The sequence below is a fragment of the Panthera pardus genome, unplaced genomic scaffold (genome assembly GCF_024362965.1).
Source record: "Panthera pardus isolate Hobbes unplaced genomic scaffold, ASM2436296v1 HiC_scaffold_7, whole genome shotgun sequence".
Taxonomy (NCBI): domain Eukaryota; kingdom Metazoa; phylum Chordata; class Mammalia; order Carnivora; family Felidae; genus Panthera; species Panthera pardus.
Window position 1 is genome coordinate 22,467,643 of NW_026527002.1, and position 26,757 is coordinate 22,494,399.

Here is a 26,757-nt window from a genome sequence, read left to right on the forward strand (position 1 = left end):
AACTGCTACTTCCAGTTACTTCTTAAATGAAGATGTAAAAAAATTGCAGACTTCTTGTCAATATGAAAACAGGCATCTAATATACTTATTTCATTCTGATGCTGCACAACAGAATCACTGATAAACCAGAGGAAGTACACAAAAATGTGACTCTTGTTAGGTTTCATAGAATACAGTAAGGGGTTTCACTGAGACCATACAACAGTAGAAGCACAGAAAGGAAATCAACAGCCTAAAAATCAGAAAATAATCAATAAATATTGAAAACTAATGAAAATTTATTATGCTTATGTGTCACAAATTTGTAGCCTGAGAATGCCAGGCAAAATAAAGGTAAATGCTCCAATTTCTTGGGCGATAATGCAATTAATTTAATTTAATGATATTAAGGGCTTTCACCTGGAGCATTGCTCCATATAATTGAGATGTTAACAAAATTTCCAAGATGGTGCATTCAAAATGAAGCATCTTCTTTAATAAGAACAAATAATATGAGAATTCTGTACAGCCAGAGACCACACCATAGCTCTGGAATATCTGTAAAACTCAGCACAGAAAAATATGTAGAAAAAATTTATACTCTTCAGTTGTCTTAGTTCGGGATGCTGTAACAAGATACCATAGAGTGGGTGGCTCAAACAACAGAAATTTATTTCTCACAGTTTTGGAGGCTGGGAGGTCCAAGGTTAAGGTGTCATCACTTCAGTTCCTGGGAAGAGCCCTCTTCCTGTTTTCGTTCCCATGTGGCACGGAGAGAGGAAAGAAGCCAGCTCTCTCCTTAAAAGTCTCTTCTTATTAAGAGCACTAATCCCACCTAAGTGCTCCACCCTCATGATCTAATTACCTCCCAAAGACCCTATCTCCAAATACCATCGCACTGGGGATTACAGTTTCAATGTTTAAATTTGAGGGGAATACATTTAGCCCATAGCATTAATCAAAAAGCTACCATGGCAAATTCTATTTTCCAAAAATGGCCACAAATAATTTTTGTCCTACATGCTCTTCCAAAACCCTGCCGTTCTCCCATAAACAGATGGAACCTGAGCAGGCCTTTGTGACTGCCTCAAAAAATAGAGCAGTGGTTTTTACCTAGTGGTGTTTTCAACTCTAGAGAACATTTGGCAATGTGTGGAGTCATTTTTAGTCATCACAAGTGGTGGGAAGGGTGCTACCACTGCTGAACATCCTAAAATGGACAGAGCAGCCCCACAACAAAGACTTATGTGGCCCAAGATGTCAATAGTGTGTACACGAAGCAATTCTCTAATAGAGTATGGTGGAAGTCACGCTTTATACCTCTCCAGGCCAGGTCATGAATGGCCATATGACTTCTGCCTAGCAATCTCTCTATGGGAGATTGCTTTCCTTTGGAAACCAGCCACCGTGCAATGAAAAGCTGGCACCAGCTGCAGACCACATTCTGAGTAAGTAGCACTGACGTAGCACATAGCATGGATGCCTCCTTCCTGAGAATATCACTTAATGAAGATATTAAATGTAGAAACCTTAGTCTTCTCAGTGGAATATTTTATTTGTGTATTTGTACAGTCCAACAAGTCATTTTAAGAGTGAAAAGAATAAGGATTTGACATCAGCGCACATGGACTCTAAGCCTAGCTCTATCACTTGCTAAATACATGGCGTTGGTCAGGTTATTTAACTTTGTGAGCTTCTATTTTCCACACTTAGAATATGTGGATAACATATGACAGGGACTGTGTGAGGATTAGCACGATGACGTTGTAAAGCATTTAGCAGTGTCTGCAATGTAGCCAATGAGCAATAAATAATTGTTCCCATTTTTGTTTTATCTTGAAAAACAGGTTATTGTTGTTGTTGTTGTTTTAAATACATCTAAGTTGTCTTTCTAGCACCAGATGCTGCAAGAGGGTTTCCCTTGGGTGATATTTTCTCATAAGAGTCCAGCAACACTAATAAATTGGGATAATATAATCATCATTTGATATTTCCCAAAATAAAAGGCAGCACTGATATTATTTAAATTTCATATAATAAGATTAAAGGCATTATAAAATAATTATTAAGCAACAGAGTATTCATTTTGACTGGCCCCAAATTGTTAGTGTTTTTTTTTAATTTTTTTTAATGTGTATTTATTTTTGAGAGAGAGAGAAACAGAGAGTGAGCAGGGAAGAGGCAGAGAGAGGGAGACACAGAATCTGAAGTAGGCTCCAGGCTCCGAGCTGTCAGCACAGAGCCCAAAGCAGGACTCGAACTCAGAAACCACGAGATTATAACTTGAGCCAAACCGATGCTCAACCGACTGAGCCACCCAGGTGCCCCTCTGTCAGTGTTTTTGACCAATGTGAGACATACTTTCCACAAAAATCCATGAACTTGTTTCAAGATGAGAACAACCACAAAAGTAGGATTGTAGCTATTCCTGCTTTTAAAAAAAACATAATGTATGACCATCCAGATTTTCAAAACAAGTAAATTAGAAGATAATATTTGAATCACAAAAATTCTTTGATTTAAATTATTTTACTATTCTTAAATTTGCAAAATATAATGATAAAGAAAACATCCTAAAAGTATTAAGACAAAGGAAGTCCCTAACTTACAAGGTAAGATCCATAAGGCTAGCTGCAGATCTCTCCACAGAAACTTGGCAAGCCAGAAGGGAGTGGCATATTTTCAACATGCTGAATGAGAAAAATCTGCAGCCAAGAATATTCTATCTACCAAGGCTATCATTCAGAATAGAAGGAAAGATAAAGAGTTTCCCAGACAAACAAAAACTAAAGGAGTTTGTGACCACCAGTCCTGCAAGAAATATTAAAGGGGACTCTGTGAGTGGAAAGAAAAGATCAAAAGTGACAAAGACTAGAAAGGAAAAGAGAAGATCTCCAGAAACAGTGATAAAACAAGTAATGAAATAGCACTAAATAAGTATCTGTCAATAATCACTCTGGATATAAATGTTCCAATCAAAATACACAGGGTATCAAAATGGATTTAAAAAACAAGACCCATCTGTATGCTGCCTAGAAGAGATGCATTTTAGACCTAAAGACACCTGCAGATTGAACGTGAGGGGGTGGAGAAACATTATCATGCAAATAGATGTCAAAAGAAAGACAGAGTAGCAATACTTATATCAGACAAACTAGTTTTTAAACCAACAACTGTAACAAGAGATGAAGAAGGGCACTATATCATGATAAAGGGGACAATCCAACAAGAAGACCTAACAATTGTAAATATTTATGTCCCCAACTTGAAAGCACCCATATATATATAAAACAATTAATAATAAACATAAAGGAACTCATTGATAATAATACAATAATAGTAGGGGACACCCCACTTACATCAACAGACAGATCATCTAAGCAGAAAATCAACAAGGAAAGAACAACTTTGAATGACACACTAGACCAGATGAACTTAACAGGTATATTCAGAACATTTCATCCTAAAGCAGCAAATTACACATTCTATTCAAGCGCACATGGGACATTTTCTAGAACAGATCACATACTAGGTTACAAATCAGGCTCAACAGGTACAAAAAGATTGAGATCACACCATGCATATTTTTTTTTACCACAACACTATGAAATTTGAGGTCGACCACAAGAAAAAATTTGGAAAGGCCATAAATACATGGAGGTTAAATAGCATGCTACTAAGCAATGAATGGGTCAACCAAGAAATCAAAGAAGAAATTTTAAAAACTACATAGGAACAAAGGAAAATTAAAACATGACGGTCCAAAACCTTTGAGATGCAGCAAGAGCTGTCCTAAGAGGGAAGTACATAGCAATACAGGCTTACCTCAAGAAGCAAGAAAAATCTCAAATAAACAACCTAACCTTACACCTAAAGGAGCTAGAAAAAGAACAACAAACAAAGCCTAAAGCCAACAGATGGGAAATAATATTTTAAATCAGTTTTTCTCAATGGAGGGCAATTTGCCCCCCCTACCCCAGGCATTTTTGGTTGTCACAACTGGTGGGGGGTGGGGGGGGAGCTACTGACATCTAGGGGGTAGAGGCCACACTGCTATAAACACCCTAAGGGCTCAGGACAGCACCCCACAATAAAGAATTATCTGGTCCAAAATGGCAATAGTGTCAAGATTGTGAAACCTTGCTTTAAATAAATGCACTCTTTTTTGTGTGTATTTAAGTATTTGAAATTGGTACATTTAACAGCACCAATCATGACTTAAACCAAACTCACCTACTTTTTTTCATTTCATCTTTCTTCTAAATGAAATTTAAAATGTGAAATTTCATTTCATTTATTTCATTTATTTTACCACAACTCTTGATGAAAATTACTGCCAAATCCCTGACTTTATTGTTCTTCACTCTTAGGTCCTATCATCATTGTAATGGGCAAATACAGGCCAAATACAGGAATTCAAATGTTTAGTCCAGAAGGTTAATCAAAACTCTGAATTTGATTTAGGGTCTTCTCTTCCCATAGCTTGAGTGTGGTTCAGGGTGGAAGCATAGTATGCAATGGGGAATGGGGACTTGGTTGGCATCTCTATTTCTCTGTTCCCTTACCACCTAAGTGTTATGCCTCCAGGGCTGGCACAATGGAAGAGAAGAACAGAAGTAGGAAAGGTCTTACTTGAACTATTACCATCATCAGCTGGTTTTTCACATTTTTGGACCAGGCAGAAGTTTCAAGATGACTCTCTGCCTCCTGTTGCTTTCATGGGCTCTTCAGAGTTTCCCACTGAACATTTTACCGCATAATAATTTATCTTGTCTTTGTCCCAGTCTCCTGGCAGTTTCTAAAAGCCCTTGGGATTTCCTGAATGGTAAGAATCTTTGTAATGATAATGAGGTGACTATTGGTAGGCCCAGGGATAGGGACTGGTCACCAGAGAAACTAACCATGAGATTAGAGGGTTTGGAATTTTGGCCAGCCAGACCTCTGGGAAGGAGAGGTAGGCTGGAGATTAAGTTCAACCACACAGCCAATGATTTAATCAACCATGCTTATACAATAAGACCCAAATAGAAACTCTGGAGGGAAGCTCAGTGGAGCTTCCTGATTGGTGAATACATTGATGTGTAGAAAAGTGGCAGACCCTGACTCAACAAGGAAAGGGTGTGGAATCTCCACATTCTTTCCCAGACCTCACTTTCTGTATATCTTTTATAATAAAACCATAATCATAAGTACAGCACTTTGTTGAGTTATATGAGCATTATAGCAAATAACTGATTGAGAGGATAGTGGAAACCCCCAAATTTATAGCTAGTTGGTCAGAAGGACAGGTGGATCTGAAGTAAAAGTAGTCTTGTTGGGGAGGATGCCCTTGAACCTGTACAGTCTGACACTGACTCCTGGTGGTTAGTATATTGCAATATACATAGTACTCCCCTCTTCCCTTGATAAATTGCAGAAGTACCTCTATGAAATATGGGTCTTTAGCATTGCTGTATCTTCTAGGCATTCACCTTCAGCTTCTTGCTGAGACCCAGACCACCCACACCAACTCTGTTGGGTGCTACTCACATCTGGTCCATGAGAAGCACCCATACCTCCCTTGCCCTAACAAACTCCCAAAACATTATTTTTTTGACACTCCCATCAAAGTAAGACATAGCTCTTCCCTTAAACTCTACGTTTTCTGAGAAGGAGTATACCTCTCTCTACTATGCCCCCAACTGCTGGGCCACAAATTAAGATCCCGGTATGAGAAAATTCACCAGCTCTCTGTGGAAGCTTCATTAGACTTGATAAGGACATCAAAACTACTCTCACACCTTCCCCAGGGAAGAGGTGCAGGATTATAATATGATGACAACTCTGTGCAAAGAAATTTTTCATAAAATCACCTTTTCCATTCTCTAGATAATTCTACAACCTTAAAATGGGTAAGGAGATTAGAATAGCCTCTAAACTATTTCCTCTGAAAACCGTAAAAACCTATGGTGATTTGTGATCTCTCATCTGAAATTTCACATTTATTATTTCCTGATGGCAACTTCCCTAGCATTTTAACATCTATTACATATTTCACTGAAGACTGCAAACAAAGATGAAAAACTAGATTAGACAGAAACTTAAAACAAAAATTACAGGAAAAAGAAAGGCAATTCTCAATTAGGACAAAACCATCCTGAGTTAATCAGTCAATAGTAGGAACACTAAAGTTACAAAAAGTGATCTATATGAAACGTTTCTGGAAACCTCTGTGTTGCTCGATTGCTTTGAATGTTTAAAAATATACATTGTGATTTGTCATTTCAAAGCGAACCCTGCTTTTGTCATGTTGCTAGAGAGGTTAGAGAAGGCAAGATAGAAAATGGGTTCTGGAAGTTCACAGAACTAAAGGGTTTCCCAATAGCTACATAGCTCACAGCTGTAAAAGGTAACTCATGCCACTAACATTATCTCGTGTGGTGGGTATTTGTAACATTACCTGTATCCCTCATTAGAGAGGGCCATTGGAGTAAATGTTAGCTTCTCTGCCACTTGCTAATTTAGGCAAGATATACCTCTGTGGCTTTAACTTTCTTGTATGTGATATGGTCAAAACAAAACAACAAACAAACAAACTTATCCATTAAAACAATTCAAGTTTATAATGGTGATTGAACATATTCTTATCTTCTTTCTGAAACTTCCCTAAAATGAAAGTCAATGAGTAAATAAATAAATTAAAGACAGAAGGCCTCAGTGACATAGAGAATAGATGGGGAGACAACAGTTAGACAACAGATGTCCACAAAATTATGGAAAATAGCTAGATTAGTGGTTTTTAACTTTGCATAATACAAAAACTAAAGTCTGGTAATGAGGGAATTCTTAACTCTAGAAAACCTAAGAAAGGAGAAGTAGGGACCTCTGAAGGCAGAGGTGCAGCCTGAGGCTGAAAAAGTGTGGGTAAATCCCAGCTATTTCAACCACCCAAGCACATGATTAGATTCATCAGCCATATACTCAGGTACACAGACCCAGCTGAGGTGAGCTAGGGCACTCGAGACTCGGGACAGGAGTCGTCCCTCGAGAAACCATCCAGTTCAAGAGAAAACACCTATGGATGCCGCTATGGACTGAATGTGTGTCTTCCCAAAATTCATATGTTGAAGCCTGAATGCCAATGTGATGATATTTGCAGGCAAGGCCTTTGAACGGTAACCATTCATGAGGATGGGGCTCCTATGAATAGGACAGGAGAGAATTTGCTTCCTCTCCCCCGTCCTCCCCCTATGTCAGTATACAACGAGAAGTCAGTCATTTGTAAATCAGGAAGAGGGCCTTCACCAAGAACCTGACTGTGCTGACACCCTGATGTCACACTTGTAGCCTCTAGAACTGTGAGAAATAAATGTTTGTTGTTTAAGCCACTCGGTCTATGGTACTTAAGTTATAGCAGCCCAAACTGACTAAGAGAGATCATAAAAATTGGCACAGAGGTTAGGGGCTCTCATGAAGGATTCAGGTCTTCCCAATCACTCTGTATGCGGCCCACAGTAGACAAGTCCCACTAACATATATGGCTGCTAAGTTCAGAATGAGTCTCCCCAGAATGTGCCACTTTGGCATGCTGATTAGTTTTGAGTTGAAGATAATTAAAGCCCCAAAGATTCAGGAAGAGCTTTTGACCCCCTCCTCAACTGTCTAAAAGAATTTAGATAGAGGGCCTGGTCCAGGAACAGAGCTATCACCAGAGATAACTACAAAGAGTATACGGGCTCTGTGTGCTAAGCTGTGGGGGAACTTGGCAGGGCCTGTTTGTTCAAAGTCTTCTCTTTGAACATTGTCTCTGCATGACATTGCAAACATTCGTTTACCAAACATTTGCTCTTCCTATCTTCTTGTGAACTGTCTTCCTTCTCTTTGGAGCCCCAGACCCCTGTCCCTTTTCCTTTGTTCATGATGGCATATAAGCCTCAATTGCTTGGCTCTTCTTTGAGACTCTCAAATCTTTGTGGTGCTTCTGTGCATATGTAATTAAATTTGTTTTTCTCCTATGAATCTGTCTAATATCAATGTAATTAATAGACCAACCAAAAGAAGCCAGCAGGGTAGAGTAAACGTTGTTTCTCCCCTACACTTCCAGTTAGGTGCTTAGTATTCCATTCCCAGATATAAACAAGGATTTTGAGGCAGTTGAGAAAAGCATTTAATATATTTTTTAATTTTTTTAAGTTTATTTATTTTTGAGAGAGAGAGAGAGGCAGAGTACAAGCAGGGAAGGATCAGAGAGAGCGGGAGACACAGAATCTGAAGAAGGCTTCAGGCCCTGAGCTGTCAGCACAGAGCCCAATGTGGGCCTCAAACTGATGAGCTGTGAGATCATGACCTGACTGAAATCGGAAGCTTAACTGAGCCACTCAGGCACCCAGGAAAGCATTTAATATTAAAGAGAGAAACCAAAACAAACAAGCAAGTAACAAAGACATCAGATAGAAAACATAAGTAATCATAGTAAAGACAAACCATAATACATATCCTATGAAAGATAAAAGAAAATATAGCATCTGTGAAACAAGAACAATAAGCAACTTTTAAAAAGGAATATTCCAAGGAAAAGATAGAGCTCTTAGATATTAAAAAATAAGTTAATAGAAATAAGAATTTCAAAAGAAATATCTCAGTTGAGAGTATTTCCCCGAAAGTAAAACCAAAAAGATAAAGAGACTATTTTTATAGAGAGAAAAGACTTTGAAAATGACTAAATTAGTCAGAGGGTCATTCTTTATTAGGAGTTCTAGAAAGAGAACACAGAAAAAAAAATGCAGGGGAAGAAATTACCAGAAATAATACAGCTGATCACATATATGAGATAGGACTAAAGGACATGACTTTCTAAATTCAAAGTAATCACCAAGGGATTAGTACAATAAATAAAAACAAAACTACATTAAGAAAGAGTATCATGAAATTTCAGATGACTATAAATAAAGAAGAAATTGTAAAAGCTTCCAGACAGGAAAAAAAATTTCCAAACAGAGATTAAAAACTTTAATTGCTGGGGCGCCTGGGTGGCTCAGATGGTTAAGCCTGTGACTTCAGCCTACGTCATGATCTCACCGTTCCCAAGTTCAAGCCCCACGTCAAGCTTTGTACTGACAGCTCAGAGCCTGGAGCCTGTTTCAGATTCTGTGTCTCCCTCTTTCTCTACCCCTCCCCCACTTACACTCTGTCTCTCTCAAAAATAAATTAAAAAATTAAAAACTTTAAAACTTTAATTGCAACAGACGTCTCTATGGTATTCCTGGAAGCTAAAAAAAAAAAAAAAAAAAAAAAAATGGAACAATTATCTCCCAGCAATTTTTTTTTTTTTTTAACATTTATTTATTTTTGAGAGAGAGAGAGACAGAGCATGAACGGGGGAGGGTCAGAGAGAGGGAGACACAGAATCCGAAACAGGCTCCAGGCTCTGAGCTGTCAGCACAGAGCCCGACGCGGGGCTCGAACTCAAGGACCGCGAGATCATGACCTGAGCCGAAGTCGGCCACTTAACCGACTGAGCCACCCAGGCGCCCCTCTCCCAGCAATTTGTAATTGTGCATTCTGTATTCAAACTATCCATCCAATGAGAAGGGAGAATTAGTATATATTTAGGCAAGAATAGTAAGGTCCCATACATAGAGTAAGGGCACACTTTTACAGATGTTGGTTGCCAAAAGAGGAAACATAGTAAGCCACATTGATGTATGTTACTTGTTTTTGTGCAGAAGATTTCAAACCAGCTTCACACATCTCTGGCCCCGATCCCACCTCACATTCTACCCTCTTGTATGTTGGCCTTACAAGTAAGCTAGTAATAAAGAATATGACAGATTTTTTTTTTAAGACTGAAAATCTTTGCATGAGGGGGCATTATATACTATGTATTCTATTGTTTACCAGAATATTCCATTAGATAGTGACCTCTGCTGGGAAGAAGAAATATATCACCAAAGCTGACAAAATAAGTAGTCAAATTCATCTCTTTAGTCAAGGAATTGGTTAATTTGGAAAGGCAATGCTGGCCAAATCTGTTATTAAGAATTGTTAAGGGGGGCCCTGGATGGCTCAGTTGGTTGAGCATCTGACTCTTGATTTCAGTTCATGTCATGATCTCATGGTTCATGGGACTGATCCCCGTGTTGGGCTCTGTGCAGACAGCATGGAGCCTGGCTGTGATTTTCTCTCTCTCTCCCTCTCTCTTTCTCTCTCTCTCTGTCTCTACCCCTCTTGCACTCTCTAAATAAATAAATAAATAAATAGGAATTGTTAAGGCACAACTGTGCTCTGAATATCTTTATTTCAAAAATGATTCTATGAAGTATTTCAAAGTTATGTAGTATAGAAAATAATATAATAAACATATACCTGTCACCCACCCTTATCAAATCTTAACATTTTCCCATTTTTTAAGTAAAATAATTACATATATGTGAGGCCTCTTACATCCCCCTTCCTGAAAACAGTTCCTTCCTCCCCTGTCAAGGGGGCATTACTTAGTATTCATCTTTCTCATGAATTTTTTTCTCCTTCATATGAAAGTATCATATATAATATAGAGTGTAATGTGTGGCAGGTTTTAAATTTTTTATAAAACTGGGATTTTATAAAAATGGGATTACACACACATTTCTTTCTGAAATTTACCCCTTTCTGCTGGTTGAATTGTCCTGTTAGTGTGATCTTGTCCCCCTCCCTTGGGGAAAAAACCCAAAACACTGAGACTTAAACTGATAAGGAAAACGTGATTCTTCATAATAGAGGTAGGTAAGATAATTTCTAAATGGGTTCTGTACAACAGTGTTTGAATATCAGGACAAAGGAGAAAACCAGGAGGAGTTAGTATTATTGAGCACTTACAATATGCCAGACAGCATTTTAAGTGACTTCTTTGGTTAAGTAATTTGTCCTCATGGCAACTCTTCCTCCACTTTTCAAAGGAAGAAACCAAGGCGAATAGAAGTTACCTAGTTTGTAGGTATCATGTAGGTCACACTGCTGAGCTGCAGGCCAGGAGACCAACCCCCCTCTGACTCTCTGTTCTGAACTCTGATACGTAGATAAGGCTTATAAAGAATTCTAGTGTACTACTGATGTGGATGCACTTGATTTCTACCACGTTCCCTTCCTTGTGGCTTTCTGAGACTCCCAGCTGGGCCCCAAAGGGTGGTGACAGTGGCTCTCTTCTCTCTATTCTGAAATTTAACTGGCCAGAAATTGAGCACCCTCCTGCATGCAAAACCTCTTGGTCCCTTGACATGAGAAAAACTAAGATTGTGATCCCTTGGCATGAGAGAAGCTAGGATTTGTTCTTGACTCCAGCAACTGGGACTTCAGAGGAGTCAAATATAACAACTTCTCTGGATCCACTCTTTTAAGGCAAAATATTATCCTTTTCCATCTGAAATAATCTTGTTGTGAGAAAGAATAATTTAATGTGCTGTGACATCCTGAGTCATTAAATAGGAGCGTCTAGCAGTGCTATGCACTTATTTGCAAAAGTTGATATGCATGAGAGCTTTTGGCTTTAATTCTTCAGCAGAGAGAAAGGGGAAGTAGACCTCCAGGCCTAAGTAAAAGTGACAAAGAAAATCGACTCTGGTTCGTGTCTGCTCCCCTAGAGGGAGACTTCTAGGGATAAGCGGGAATAGCATGGGGTCACAGTACCCGGTTTCAGGCCCTGGGTCCTCATCTTACTAAGTAGCTAGCTCACTTACCAGTCATGGGTGAGTTAACAATCCTCTGTGCTGCAGGCCCAACCTCTATAAAACCATAGGATCATAATAGTATCTACCTAATAAACTTGCTGGAAGATTAAATGAGACCATGCATACAATGCCCTTAGGAAAGTCCCCAGAACCCATTAAACATGCAATAAATATTAGGTATGATTGACACCAACATCATCATCATCATCATCATCATCATCATCATCAGTATCTAGCTGATGGAACTTGCTCTGACCTCCTGAAGAGAAGAAAGGGGGTAAGGACAGAATTGGAAGGCTCTGGGTTTTTTCTGAATACATGCAATAAATCTTAGAGTATTATTTAGTACTTAATAGCTGAAGTTTTCAAATTCTATAAATCTCAATGGTAAGAATGTTTTCTATTCTTTTGGATATCAATTTCTTCTAGTCATGTCTAAGAAAACTGCAACATACATTGACTCAATAAGTACTGATCGAACACCTACCATGTGACAGGGATTTTTCTAAGCATTAGGAATACAGTAGTGGACAAGACAGACAAAATACCTTCCCTCATAAATTTTATGTTTTAATGAAAGAAACTGACAAAGGAAAACCTAAAATACAAATACGATCAGTTAGTGATACATGCTATGCAGAGTATTGCAGATGAGAGATATTTAGATTGGTCAAGGAAAGCCTCTCTCAAGTCCCAATAGTTTATTTTTGGTATTGTTTCCCTTGCCTCAAGAGATGTATCTAGTGTGGCCGATGTCAAAGAGGTTACTGCCTGTGTTCTCCTCTAGGATTTGAATGGTTTCATGTCTCACATTTAGCTCTTTAATCCATGTTGAATTTATTTTTGTGTATAATGTGGATGGAGCTGGAGGGCATTATGCTAAGTGAAATAAGTCAGTCAGAGAAAAACAAACACCGTATGAATTCACTCATATGTGGAATTTAAGAAACAACAACAAATATGATCACAGGGGAAGAAAAGATAGGCAAACCAAGAAACAGACTCTTAACTACAGAGAACAGATGGTTAGCAGAGGGGAGGTGGATGAGGGGATGGCTTAAATAGGTGATGGGGATTAAGGAGTGCAATTGTTGTGATGAACACCAGGTGTTGTATGTAAGTATTGAATCACTAAATTGTACACCTGAAACTAATATTAGTTCACTGTATGTTCACTGGAATTTAAATAAAAACTTAAAAAAAAAAAAAAAAAAGAAAGCTTCTCTGAAGAAGGTGGCATTTGAATGAAATGGGTTACCAAGAGATCTATGCAGTTATTTGAGAGAACAATCAGGTCAGAGGGAACAGCAAGCACAAAGGCCCTGAGGCAAGAGTGAGTCTGGCTTAATTAAGGAATAGCAAGAAGACCAGAATGGTTACAGCAGAGTGAGCAATGGGCAGAGTTTGCAGGAGCTATGGTTAGAAATATAAGTAGAAACAAGGTCATATAATGCATCTTAGTCCTTAGTGAGAAGTTTGGATTTCACTCTAAGAGTGACCACAAATCAGGGGTGCCTGGGTGGCTCAGTCAGTTGAGCGTCCGACTTCAGCTCAGGTCATGATCTCACAGTCTGTGAGTTCGAGCCCCGTGTCGGGCTCTGTGTTGACAGCTCAGAGCCTGGAGTCTGCTTCGGATTCTGTGTCTCCCTCTCTCTCTGCCTCTCCCCTGCTCATGCTCGGTCTCTGTCTCAAAAGTAAACAAACATTAAAAAAAAAAAATTTTTTTAAAAGAGTGATCACAAACCATTATAGATTTGAGCAGGTGGGAAAACAAAAGATTGGGGTAAAAGCAAAGAGATCCATTGGGAGGCTACTGGGGTCCAAATGAGATGATGACTACGTAACTGAAGGTGGAGATGAAGACGATGATTAGTCGTCACAGTCTGGACCTATTATGAAAGTAGAGCTGAGCCAAGCTATTGAAGGACTACAAGTGTTGTGTGTGGTAAAGAAAGGAATTAAGGATGAAGCCTGTGTTTGGGGCCCAATTAATTAGCTAAGTGTGTGGAACTGCCATTTACTGAGGTGTAGGGGAGGAACACTCTTCTCTCCTAGTTTCTTTGGCTCTTCTAATAATTAAATTGACGTAAGGCAGATTAACAGGAGAAAAATGTAATCTTGTATGTGCGGGAGCTCACAAAAATAGGACAGAGAAGTGACCAAAGTGGGCATCTTTTAGACAAAGAAATAATAAATTTGTGAAAAACTGACAAGACAAGGAGTTTGGGCTTGATGGAGGAAATTGATAAAGAAGTAACAAGGTTTGTTTACACAGCCTTCCTGGTCCTGAATTCCCTATCTCTGGCGACAGGGATATCTCTTACCCTCCAGGTGCAGGAGGGTGCCCTTCTCATGGGAATTTATTTCCTACTTTTAGGGGAACAGAGAAGGGTCAGAGTGTCCTTCTTGTACCAGCTGTTTCTTAAGTAACTTTAATTTTAAATAATCAATATCAATCAAAATAATATCAATAATCAGTAATCAAAGTGGCATATTTTAGGGTGGCCTGCCCTGAAACCCATCAGGGGGAAGATGAGGGGTGGGTCTTGTTTGATAGAGTAGGGTTATATACAGACTTGTCAAATTTAGATGCATGCAATCCAAGCAGTGGTATGGGGTAGCTCAGCAGAAATGTTGGGGAGGGAGACTTATGTCTGAATCTCAGCAACATCTAAATGACCTTAAACAACAGGAGGAAAAGGGGCACCTGGGTGGCTCACTTGGTTAAGCGTCCCAATCTCAGTTTCGGCTCAGGTCATGATCTCATGGTTTCGTGAGTCTGAGCCCCACATAGGGCTCTGCACTGACAGTGTGGAGCCTTTTTGGGATCCTCTCTCTCTCTCTCTCTCTCTCTCTCTCTCTCTCTCTCTCTCTCTGTCCCTCCCCTACTCACGGTGTCTCTGTATCTTTCAAAATAAATAAATAACCTTAAAAAAATAAAACAGGAGAAAAGGAGATCAACGAGAATGAATATAGTGAGAATCAAGAAGAGGTTCAAAGCTGAGGATGAGGTTTTTCCAACATTTAGAGTTTAGCAAGACATGGAATAGCCAACAGGAATACTGACAAGTGGCTAGTAAGTATGAGGAAAACTAGAAAGGGATGACAGCCTGCAAGTCCAATAAAGAAAATGTATCAGGAGGAGGGTGTGATCAATTGGTCTGTGATGTTGAGTTTTCCATAACTCTTAGGTATCACAGAATAATCTTTTTTGTTTTTGTTGAGAGAGAGAGAGGTGGGGGAAGGACAAAGGGAGGGAAAGAGAGAGAGAGAGACAGAGAGAGAGACAGAGAGAGACAGAGAGAGAGAGAGAATCCCAAGCAAACTCCATGCCTGGTGCAGAGCCCAACACGGGTTCCATCTCATGAACCGTGAGATCATGACCTGAGCTTGAATCAAGAGTTGGACACTTAACTGACTAAGCTACCCATGCACCACGGGTATCAGGAAATAATCTTAATAGCTGGTATCTGCATATATCTGTATGGCAGTTTACAGTGGCAAAGCATGTTTGTTGGTACAATAATTATACAGAACATCCTGTGAAAAATGAGTGCAATGATCAATTATGAGACATGCTGTCTGTGATGTTTCACTCAGAAGTTCATAGTCCACATTAATGCATGCATTTAGTGTGTGGCTCTGAGAAGTTAATGGAAAAGAAAACTGCTACCTTTTTTAAAACCAGGAATTTCCCAAATTGTTTTTTTTAATTTTTTTAATGTTTTTACTTATTTTTGAGACAGAAAGAGACAGAGCATGAGCAGGGGAGGGGCAGACAGAGAGCGAGACACAGAATCCAAAGCAGGCTCCAGGCTCTGAGCTGTCAGCACAGAGCCCGACAGGGGGCTCGAACTCACGGACTGTGAGATCATGACCTGAGCTGAAGTCGGTCGCTTAACCGACTGAGCCACCCAGGCGCCCCTCCAAATTGTTTTTTTAATTGAGATTTTGGGGAGTAATTTATAAGAAGTAAAATCTAACCATTTTAGGAATACAATTTTATGAGTTTTTATACAATCATGTAACTACCACCACAACCTAAGTGATTTTAAATCACAAATTGGGCCAACGTGGAATGTCTCTAGCTCCACTTTGGGAAATGTTTATTGAGGGTTTGTGAACATTTGCACATATATTATCCCACTTAACCCTCATGCCAGCTCTCTGAGCTACACAGTGATGGGGTTCAGGACACACTACCCCAAAATGTGGCACCTGGGCACGTTAAATATCTTAACCTTAAAAAGTTTTGTGTAAATGGCAGAACCAGGAAGGTCACTCTGGCCTCCATCACTCTTTTTCCCTGAAACAGGCCATAAAACTCCCATGTGAAATGTACCCTCCCTATGCCAGGAGGAGGGAAGACATCACTAGAGACCAGGAATTTGGGGCCAAGAAGTCTATATAAACAAACCTTGTTAAACTAACCTTTATCTTCCTAGACACTTCTTCACCATCTACTACCTCTCGCCCAAACTTCACAAAATGACTGTTTCTTCATCTAAAAGGTATTAAAGCTTCCTACTCTGGTCACTTCTTTGGCTCTTCATTCTCTTGTGGAGGCTCCCCTGTACACGTAAAAATTCAATAAAGTTTGTATCATTTTCTCCTATGAATCTGTCATTGTCAGTTTAATTTTCAGACACAGCCAGGGACCCTAAGAGGGTTGAGGAAAAACTTTTCCCCATTTGCCGTACCATTATTTCTCTATAAGACAGAGAAAGAAAGAGGCACAAAGAAGTAAAGAATCATGCCCAAGGTCTCACAAACCTCCTCAGTGAAAGAGGTAGATTGAAACAGATCCTCTTTTCACTTGGCACAGTGGGAAAATAACAGATAAACCACCAACAACTAGGACTATTTACTGAGTCCTTGATTCATCAAGCATCTCTTTAAAGCAGGTGCCGTTATTCTTAACCTTTAGGAGTTAAGTGTTAAGGGGTTAATCAGTTTGCTCAAGGGTAAAGAGTTAGAAATTAGTGGAGAAAAAATTCAAATCTAGGTCTTTCTGAATTCAGAGCCTGAAATCCCAGCTGCATCATACTGTGCTGTCCTATACAGTAGCCACTAGCCATATTTGGCTATTTGAGAACTTGAAATGTGGCTACTCCAAATTGATATGCGTGTAAATGTAAAATATACATAGAATTTTGAAGACACTTTAAAAATATAAAATATCTCAGGGATTTTTTATACTGATTACATGTTAAAACAATATTTTGGATATATTGAATTAGATAAATTATCGTATTAAAATGAATTTCATAGGTGGCTCAGTCGGTTAAACATTCGACTTTGGCTCAGGTCATGATCTCATAGTTCGTGGGTTTGAACCCCGGATCAGGCTCTATGCTGACAGTGCAGAGCCTGGAGCCTGCTTCAGATTCTGTGTCTCCCTCTGTCTCTGCACCTACCCCACTCATGCTCTGTCTCTCTCTTTCAAAAATAAATAAACATAAGAAAATAATAAAATGAATTTCACCTCTTTTTACTTTTTAAAATGTGTCTCCTAGAAAATTAAAAATATGTAGCTCATACACTGCTTTAATAAATAGAAGCTGACCAAACAATTTATTTCTTAGTGTTGCAGTCAAGAGATTTCCCCTTATTTTTCCATCCAGGGTAGAACACATTACCAGATACATTGTTTTATCCAAAGTTGGTTTGTTTCTGGAGGAAACAGTTAGAAACAGGATTCTTCCTCTGGTCCCCAGCTGTTTACAGTCATTTTCTTTTGCACCCACACAAGTTATTGCTTTCACTTTTGGTAGATTCATTTTTATTAAAAATATTAGCTAACCAATGACTTGTTAAAGACATACACCAGAAGGTTGCTTTTTTTTTTTTTTTTTAAATAAAGCAATAAAATACAATGATCATGGGGAGTCAATACTGGACATCCAGCATTTAACCCACTGCATTTCCTTGCAGGCTGAACTAGCACCTGGGTGATGCCTGCATTCTGTCAGCCATGTCGCACGCTAATCCTGAAAAGCACATAATACCTCCTAAAATATCTCAAGGGGTTAGAAAGATCTTCTAAATATTTTTAAATCACTAAAGAATAAGAATTGCCTCAAATATGTTCCTTCCTGAAACCTGCTTCATTTTAGTTCTAAATATTCTTTTAGTCCTTGATATTAATTTGATTCTGACTAAGGAAGAAGTCTTCATAAGTAAGAGTGTGCTTCTTTACTGGAATTATAGTGTATGTATATATGTATATATGTGTACACATATATAGTACATATATATGTGCATATGTGTGTGTATGTATATGTGTATGTATATGTATATGTATATTTACATATTTACATATAGTACCCACTACCTCCAAGTGGAGTCGAAATCTGGCACTTACCTATTATCATTTTATTTGTGTGGTTCAGTAGCTATCAACCCTGTTTCTGTATTGGAATCAACTGGGGAAATTTTGAAAAACCCAAATGTTCAAACCTTGCCCCTAGAAATTCTGATTTAGTGAATATGAAGTCTCCGTCAGCCCAATGAGAAAATCTGACGCACAACTGAGGTTGAGAACTATTCGTGAGGACAGTAAAACTAGTGTTTTAGGCTCCCTAAACTTACTTCTTTTTTTAATAAATATTTATTTATTTTTGAGAGCATGGGAGAGGCAGAGAGAGGAGACACAGAATCTGAGCAGGCTCCAGGCTGTCAGCACAGAGCCTGATGCGGGGCTTGAACTCGAGAAACACAAGTTCATAACCTGAGCCGAAGTCAATGCTTAACTGACTGAGCCATCCAGGCGCCCCTCCCTAAACTTACTTTTAAAAAAGAAACTAGTTTGCACCCAGATCTCTCTTCTGTCCTCTGTGCCTGCAAGGATACTAAGCACCTCTGCTCAAATTTCTTACCAAAATCTCTTTGGCTTAGATGCTTTCCCTCAACCAAACGCCTACTAGGGTTTTTATAAGCATCACTCATTAGTCTGATGTTTATGTACGGTGGGTGTATATGTGCATGAGTGTGTCCCAACTGGACTATAACTCTTTAAGGAGAAGGATAACATCTTTATGTTTACCACACCCCATTTTAGGCAAATGCACATCACACACCGGGTACTTAGTTTAAAAAAAAAAAAGGATGTTTCAAAAGTACCTACAATGATCCCCAACTTACAGTGGTTTGACTTACAATTTTTCAACTTCTTGATGGTGTGAATCAGTGGAAGCCATACTTTGAATTTTGACTTTTGATCTCTTCCCACTAGCAGTATTTGATAAGATACTCTCTCACGATACTGGCGGCAGCAGCAAGCTGCAGCTCCCCGTCAGCCACATGATCACAAGGGTAGACAACCAACATACTTACAACTGTTCTGTTTTCCACTGTCAGTACAGTATTCGGTAAATTGCATAAGATATTCAACACCTTCTTATAAAATAGGCTCTGTATTAGATGATTTTGCCCAACTGTAGGCTAATGTAAGTGTTCTGAACACATTTAAGGTAGGCTAGGCTATGCTGTGATGTTCAGTAGGTTATATGTACTAAATGCATTTTTGACTTACAGTATTTCCCACCTATGATGGTTTTATTGGGACATAACCCCACTGTAAATAGAGCAAGGTCCGTAAGTAAGATCATGATGTGCTCTTAAGAACATCACAAAACAAATCAAATCCCTCCCCTAATAACAGCCCTTTAACTGAAGATAATTGTAGCAGTTATGGATCTCAGTCCATACACTCAAGTTTGCAAGAAACATAATCTTCTAATATTACCCACACTCAGGATTTTCTCCCCACTCACCCATTCCTTCACCTCAGACTACTAGAATCCATCACCTTGAAAGCAGTCCCGAAGGAAATGATACATTATGAACTTTCCTGCCAGAAAAAAAGAAAAAAAGCACCATCTCAGAATGTTTACGAATTACGTAAGTTTTCCTGAAATGCCATGTGTTTGAATTATCTATCATACCATTAAATTAAATATGGCTAAAATGTTTTTGGGACTTTATGTATTATAAGTTTTATTGTAGGTATTTCATACTTATTACAGCTGAGTTTTCTGATCATAGTGATGTCAAAGTATTATTTAGAGGAACAAACCTACCATCCATGTTGTTGTTGATGGGCAGGTTTAAAAAATTAAGAAATTTTTTTTTTTTCTGAGAGACCTCTTCCTCCAGGCTATTTTCTGGCCCACAACCCAATAAAACTCTGTATTACTGACTTTCTGTTGGGATAAAATTTTAAAATAACTTTTGACCCATCCTATTAGGCCAGCGCTTCTTAAATTCTCTTCAGTGAAATACCAGCAAGGGAAGAAGACAGAGAATGCAGTATATAGCTGGATGTAGCCCCAAACTAAAATTTTGTTGCTGATTAGGATTAAATCTTAATGAAATTCTTCACCTCATTTCATTATACACCATTGCTTTAAATAGTAAAAAATGTTTCACTTCCCTGAATCTTTCAGTAAATTGATGCCATAGAAAAATATGTTTACTTTGTGGCTTTGAATAAATTGGCGATACACCTAAGAATAACCCTTAACTCCAGCTGGGAAGAAGAGGAAGCTTGGAGGAAAGGAAGGAGAAGCAGGCTCCACGTGAGAGCCTTGCATGGCAAAAAAAGTTTCAGTTTGGAAACCCAGTGTTTGTTTGCTATGTTCATAATGTACCTTAACCCTTACTCCCTTAGATCCTGTTCCCCGTTGTTTGCAAGCAGGACTTACCTTCTATAGGGCCATTAGAGCTTGAAGGTGCATTCCCGTCTGACTCATGATTCTCTTTCCAGATAGTACAAATGCCCTGCTTTTCCAGCTAATATTGAGCACTTATTATGTACCTGGTTTCGTTTTAAATTCTTTATATTTGTCAAGTCTTTTAATCTTCAACAAGCCTTTGATGAGGCTATTATTATACCCAATATACAGAAAAGAAAATTGAGATATAATTCCTTCAAGGTCACCCAGCTAGTGGATAACTGGTAGGGGACATTCCAACCTAGGCATTCTTAACCGCTGCAATATTGTGCTTTAAATGACAACATTTAAACTGTGTGTAAAATTAAAACACATAAAGGATTGATAATGTTGGATGTGTTATAAAGAGAAAGGGTTTTAAAGTAAACTTTTTATTCATATTGAATATTGAAACGTGCATAAATCATGTTCAAAAGTAACTATCACCCACATAGAGAAACAGAACATAACTAGAGGCCCTCCCATCACCTCTTATGCTCTAAGTTTCAAAGTTCAAAATAATCATTCACTTAGTGTTGTACAAGCTGAACTCTATATCTATTTAAGACCCTAATTAAATTCATTTCCATAGTAATATACTCTTTCTAGAGTACTGATCCTCAAAATGTGGTCCCCAGACAAGCAACCTAGCATCATCTGGGAACTTGTTATACTTGCAAATTCAAGGACCTCCATCCAGACCTACAGAACAGAAACTCTGGGCGTGAAGCTCAGCAATTACGTTTTAACAAGCCCCCGAGCTGACTGTGATGCACGCTAAGGTTGCAGAGGCTTGGATGTAAGTCCGTTGTAATGGTTTTGGTTGGTGATCACGTATTGTGTTAAGTGAATACTACCGCCTAAAGCGTTAGGCGTGGATAACGGTGACAAGTTCTAATCACCTACCTTTTTGAAGTACACTGCGGGTAAAATGCTTTCTATTTTAACTAACCGTGTTGCTGTTGCCGTCAATGTTGCATTTTATCAGGAGTATAAAGCAGGCTCCTCACCTCCTAACCTCACTAGTCGCCCAGTCCGTAGGAGTCCAGTTTACCAACAAAGCCCGGCTGCAGCGTGGCGGGGAATTCAACATCCTGAAGCGGGAGCAGGCCTCGGCTAATCAAATGCAAGGCTTAAGTCGCTCGCCCACCCTGGCGGTGTGATTGGTGGTTTCCCGCCGGCGGAAGAGACCTTTCGAGGCACCGCCCAGGGCCCTCCCGCACTAGCCAATCGTCGCTCGGCGCCTGGGGCGGGGGCGGACTCGCGCGAGTGATTTAACATGGCGGAAAATGGTGTCTTGGCGGCTCCGAGCCCGCGGGGGCGTGCGGATGGGGAGGACGCGGAGCCCCCGGAAGAGCGAATGGCAGAAACGCCGAGAGATGATCAGGAGCAGTTTGAGTGCCAGGAACTGCTGGAATGTCAGGTGCAGGTGGGGGTCCCGGAGGAAGAGGAAGACCCGGGCCTAGTGGCCGAGGCCGAGGCGGTCGCTGCTGGCTGGATGCTTGATTTCCTCTGCCTCTCTCTTTGCCGGGCCTTCCGCGACGGCCGCTCTGAGGACTTCCACCGGACCCGCGACAGCGCAGAGGGTGAGTGCTGGGCGCGCCTGGTTCGGGGCTGCGCTGAGGCCGGGGGCGACGACGCGGAGCGGGGCGGGAATCTCTGCGAGCTGTCAAAGCCCAGTTTGCAGCGCAGTACCCCTTGGGGGGGGGGGGGGGGGTCGGGGGACCTGGGCTGCTGCGGCGCAAGACCCGAGGCTCTGAGTTGAAGTTGGTTCGAATCCCGCACCCGCCTGTTTGCAGCTTCTCAGTTTTTCTCAGATTCTGTTTTTCTCTTCAGTGAAGAGAGAATTAGAATTAGACCGCCATTTAGAATTGATGCAGGATCAAACGAGTTAAAATGTATAAAATTGCCCAGCGTCTCAAGTCCTTTTTCTCCTTTGGCGCTTGTATTTGTTGTTTTTATCGACTCAGGTATTCCTGTGATGGCATTTATTAAGCGGTCACAGTGGCCTCCAAGTGACCCAGGCATCAGTGTTTTCTATTAATTTGTGAGCTTTTTATTTTTTTTAATTTTTTTTTTTTAACGTTTATTTATTTTTGAGACAGAGAGAGACAGGGCATGAACGGGGAGGGGCAGAGAGAGAGGGAGACACAGAATCTGAAACAGGCTCCAGGCTCTGAGCTGTCAGCACAGAGCCCGACGCGGGGCTCGAACTCACGGACCGTGAGATCATGACCTGAGCCGAAGTCGGACGCTTAACCGACCGAGCCACCCAGGTGCCCCTATTTGTGAGCTTTTTAAATCTCATTTGGCTTGGTTGCCTGCAGAATAAAAGTAACTGTCAATGAAATTTACTGCCTGCACAACACAGTCTGTAAGCGATGGACAAAAACAGATTCAGAGAAGACTGGCTTTTTCAATGAGAACAGAAAGATATGCTGGTATTTAATATAAAATTAAACACTTCAGAAAACAGTATCGACACATTTCATCTTCATGGTCATCCCGTAAATTAGGCAGGTAATCTTAGTTTATAGAGGAGTGGACTAGTCAAGCAGTCTAAAGTGTTGGTAGGGGGGCGCCTGGGTGGCGCAGTCGGTTAAGCCTCCGACTTCAGCCAGGTCACGATCTCGCGGTCCGTGAGTTCGAGCCCCGCGTCGGGCTCTGGGCTGATGGCTCGGAGCCTGGAGCCTGTTTCCGATTCTGTGTCTCCCTCTCTCTCTGCCCCTCCCCCGTTCATGCTCTGTCTCTCTCTGTCCCAAAAATAAATAAAAAACATTGAAAAAAAATTTTTTTTAAAAAATAAAAAAAAAAAATAGTGTTGGTAGGTTAAAAGGAATGTTCCACACCTGTGCCTTATCTTCCGCTCCAAGAACCTTTCCATATACTGACTGTGTCAGATGGCACTAGAGCCATGGTTAATTACCATTAATTAGAAAGTTAAATCCTGAAATGAAGCCAGTTCGTTATACTTAAAATTATTTAAAAAGTCCACTTTGGGGAGAAAGGTAGGATTATCTGTGTATTAATGAATTTGAGTTGGAAACATTAGTATCAGCTCCTGTTTGGCTCAATACAGGCATAAATGGCGTTAAGAAACATCATTCATTGGGTAAATTTGCGGATCTAATTGGCTTTATTAAACAATTTCATGAATTGGGCAGCATCCCACCCAGCCAAGCAGGGAGGAGGTTGGAGAAGTTGTACAAAATGGAAGATTTTTATAGGAAGGAGGGCAGGGCAAGAAAGTTAGAAGCAAAAGAAAAGGATTATTCCAGTCTAGGTCCATTCCCTTTAGGAGGAACAGCAGGCGTCTTACGCAGATTACCTCATCTTTCTTTGGGGGATGGAGAAGGCCCATTTGGCAGACTTTTTGGCTCCAGTCACAAAATTCCTACCAACCGGTTTAGACTATTTGGGGAAGGTTGAAAGTGCAGCCAGATTTGGTGGTAAGCCCAGTTTGGGGACTTAGCCAGAGTGACACCATTTTGGGCCTGTGGTTTTCTTTTAACAATGATTACATATAGAAATGTTTATGCATATTTCTATACATGTCTAGACACAGGTTAGTTAGTATATATTCATTTACTTATTCTGTTAGACGAAAGGGCACAGAAGCAATGTAACCCTACGTAGTAACCTAGCACTGGAGGCTTGGTTTCTAATACCATTCCTTAATAAAGGGAACCAGCGCTCTTTGGAGAAATGGCCTGAATCTGACCCTGGGACAGGAGATAGGACAGATGAACCTGGAGCATCTTGTGCCAGAAAGTAAGGAAGTGCTAACAGCAAACCCCCAGACAAAAAGAACTTTTGGGGGTACAAAGGGAACAGGAGCCAGCTGTAAGAGCTCCCAATGGCCAGAGCAACTCGAGCAAGAAAATAGTTTGAATTCTAACCCAAAGGTAAAATAATTATCTGTGAGCCCATACTGATGTAAATAAATGATGGAATAAATAAGGAGATGAGATAAGAAACAAATCTCCTGCAGAAGAATTCCAAGTAATTTATGAAGCTACTATGTCGTCAAGGAGGTGAAACCTAACACCCCACTCCTTAAGTGTGGGCTGTGCAGAGTGACTTTATTCTGAGAAGTACAGTATGGCATTGGGGGAAGGATAACTTTACAGTAGAGAAGCCTAACAAAGATTAATTCACACCTAGGTCATCAAGGTCAACAGGAACGGTGACAGTTTGGCATTATATATACTTTATATGATGTATTGAATATGGAACTTTACCTCTTTGATCTTCCTCCCAAAACTTCTTAACTCCAATCAAATTGTGAGAAAAACATCAGACAAAGCCCACTACAAAATATCTCAAAACTGCCAAGGTAATCAAAACCAAGGAAAATCTGAGAAACTGTGATGATGACTAAATGTAATGTGTCCTGGGTGATATCAGCAGAAAAAAAAGGACATAAGTAAAAACTGAGGTAGTCAGAAAAGACCATGGACTTTAGTTAATGATGTATTAATATTGATTTATTAATGTAACCTGTACCATACATATACAAGATGTTATTAATAGGGGAAAGTGGGGGGAGGGTATATAGGACTTCTGTCTTCACAATAATTCTATAAATTGAAAACCTTTCTAAAAATTAAAGACTTCTTTTGAGGTTCTAGGTCAAGACCCGAGGAATAATCTAGGCCACCTCTATTATTTTTAGGATCAGGGCACAGAAAGCCAGAGAGAGTAAACTATTTTTTAAAGTTGCACTGCTAGTCAGTGACCTATAAATTGTGAACATAGTGTTGTCTCTGTATTTCCATTTTGACTGAAAGGACTTCCTTTTATCTTTTATAGAATTTCATTGACTTTTCAAAACTTTTCAAAAACACACAACTCTTGATGCTTTCTAGAAAATTCTTAGCTCTTTCATTCTGACTCACAATTATTCTCACACCTCACTTAACTTAGGCCGTTTCCAGACTAGGAAGCAGTTTAAGATAATGATTAAGAGCATGGGCTCTGGGGGGACACCTGCGTGGCACAGTCCATTAAGCATCTGACTCTTGATTTTTTTCTGCTCAGGTGAGGATCTCAGGGGTCAGGTCATGGGATATTAGTCCGGTCTCTGGCTGACGCTGACAGCAGAGCCTGCTTGGGATTCTCTCTCTTCCTCTCTCTGCCCCTCCCCTGCTCACTCTCTATCTCAAAATAAATAAATAAACTTAAGAAAGAAAGAAAAAAAGAGCATGGGCTCCAGAATAAATTGTCTGAGTTTGATTCCTGGCTCTGCTACTTTATAGCTGTTAGACCTGAAGCAAGTTACTTACCTCTTGGTAGGTCAGTTTTCTCATCTTTTTATTTGGGGTGGGGGGCAGAGAGACAGTGAGAGAGCCCAAGGAGGGATTCTCCTGTTTGTCAACACAGAGTCTGATGCGGACTCGAACTCAGGAACCATGAGATCATGACCTGAGCCAAAATCAAGAGTCAGACACTTAACCGACTGAGCCACCCAGGCGCCCTCAGTTTCCTCATCTGTAAAGTGCTGATAATAGTATCTACTTAAGAGAGTTGTTGAGAGAAACACATGAACTGATCGATATAAAGCAAGGTTTCTCGACGGCCTCAATACTGTTGACACTGTGTGTTTGCACCACATGATTCTTTGTTCTGCATACACACGAGAGTGGAGGGGGGTGAAGGTGAGGGTTCTCCTGTGCTTTGTAGGACGTTTAGCAGCGTCCCAGACCTCAACTACTAGATGCTAGCAGCATTCCCCTTCTACTCGTGACTTTCAGAATTGTCTCTAGACACTGCTGAATGTCCCCTAAGGGACAAAATCACCCCCATTTGAAGACCACTGGTATAGAGTGCTTAGAGTAGTGCCTGGTGTTAGAAGTGCTTAAATACAGTGGCTATTGCAGCCAGTCAGTAGATCTCCCTAACGTGTTTCTGTCAGCAGTGTTTGGTTACAGGTGAGGAGAAAGCAAGTAGCCAGGTTCAACCAGGGGAGGTTTTCATTGTTTTTATTTTGTTTTTTGGCTAGCAGGTACAAAGAACAGAAAGGCAGTGGTATTTGTAGGTACTGCATATGGACTAAATTGAATATGGAGGGAGGTGAGATAGAGGTCTGACTTTCTTCCCTAGCATAGAGTAGATTCTTTTGTTTTGCTCCTATACCATACTTAATCTTTGTGGCATTAAAATTTTAATGAATCACTTGCGTAACTTTTGGTTTCTGTCTTTAACATTGGCTAGCAGTAGCTGTTAAGTAAGTATTGAACTGTTTAAATTTTATATTAATTTTGTGCTCTCTCTGAATCTTGTTTAATTAAATTGTAGCTGGTTTTGGTCCAGATAATCTCTGGTATAGCTTAAGATTATGCTATTTTAGAATTGAGGAAATAAATACAAGTCAACGTATT

At 40.0% G+C, this 26,757-nt stretch overlaps 1 protein-coding gene and 1 long non-coding RNA gene across 6 annotated transcripts in view; one reads left to right on the forward strand and one right to left on the reverse strand.

Annotated features, from left to right (window-relative positions):
• Positions 1 to 21,377, reverse strand: part of LOC109269341 (uncharacterized) — a 78,390-nt gene extending 57,013 nt beyond the window's left edge. The window contains exons 1-2 of the long non-coding RNA XR_002081032.2: positions 21,284 to 21,377; positions 19,439 to 19,515 (exon numbers count right to left, since the gene is read on the reverse strand). This is a non-coding gene — a long non-coding RNA (uncharacterized LOC109269341). The remainder of the gene's footprint in view (positions 1 to 19,438; positions 19,516 to 21,283) is intronic.
• A 236-nt stretch (positions 21,378 to 21,613) lies between these two features.
• The window catches only part of TERF1 (telomeric repeat binding factor 1), a 34,416-nt gene continuing 29,272 nt past the window's right edge, over positions 21,614 to 26,757 (forward strand). For 3 of the 5 annotated variants that reach the window (XM_019453267.2, XM_053896625.1, XM_019453268.2), the window contains exon 1: positions 21,619 to 21,963. In XM_019453267.2, the coding sequence (XP_019308812.1) occupies positions 21,657 to 21,963 (307 nt within the window). In that variant the 5' untranslated portion in view covers positions 21,619 to 21,656. Of the gene's footprint in view, positions 21,964 to 26,757 lie in introns of all 5 variants that reach the window. The other 2 variants (XM_053896626.1, XM_019453269.2) reach the window with 2 other exon arrangements.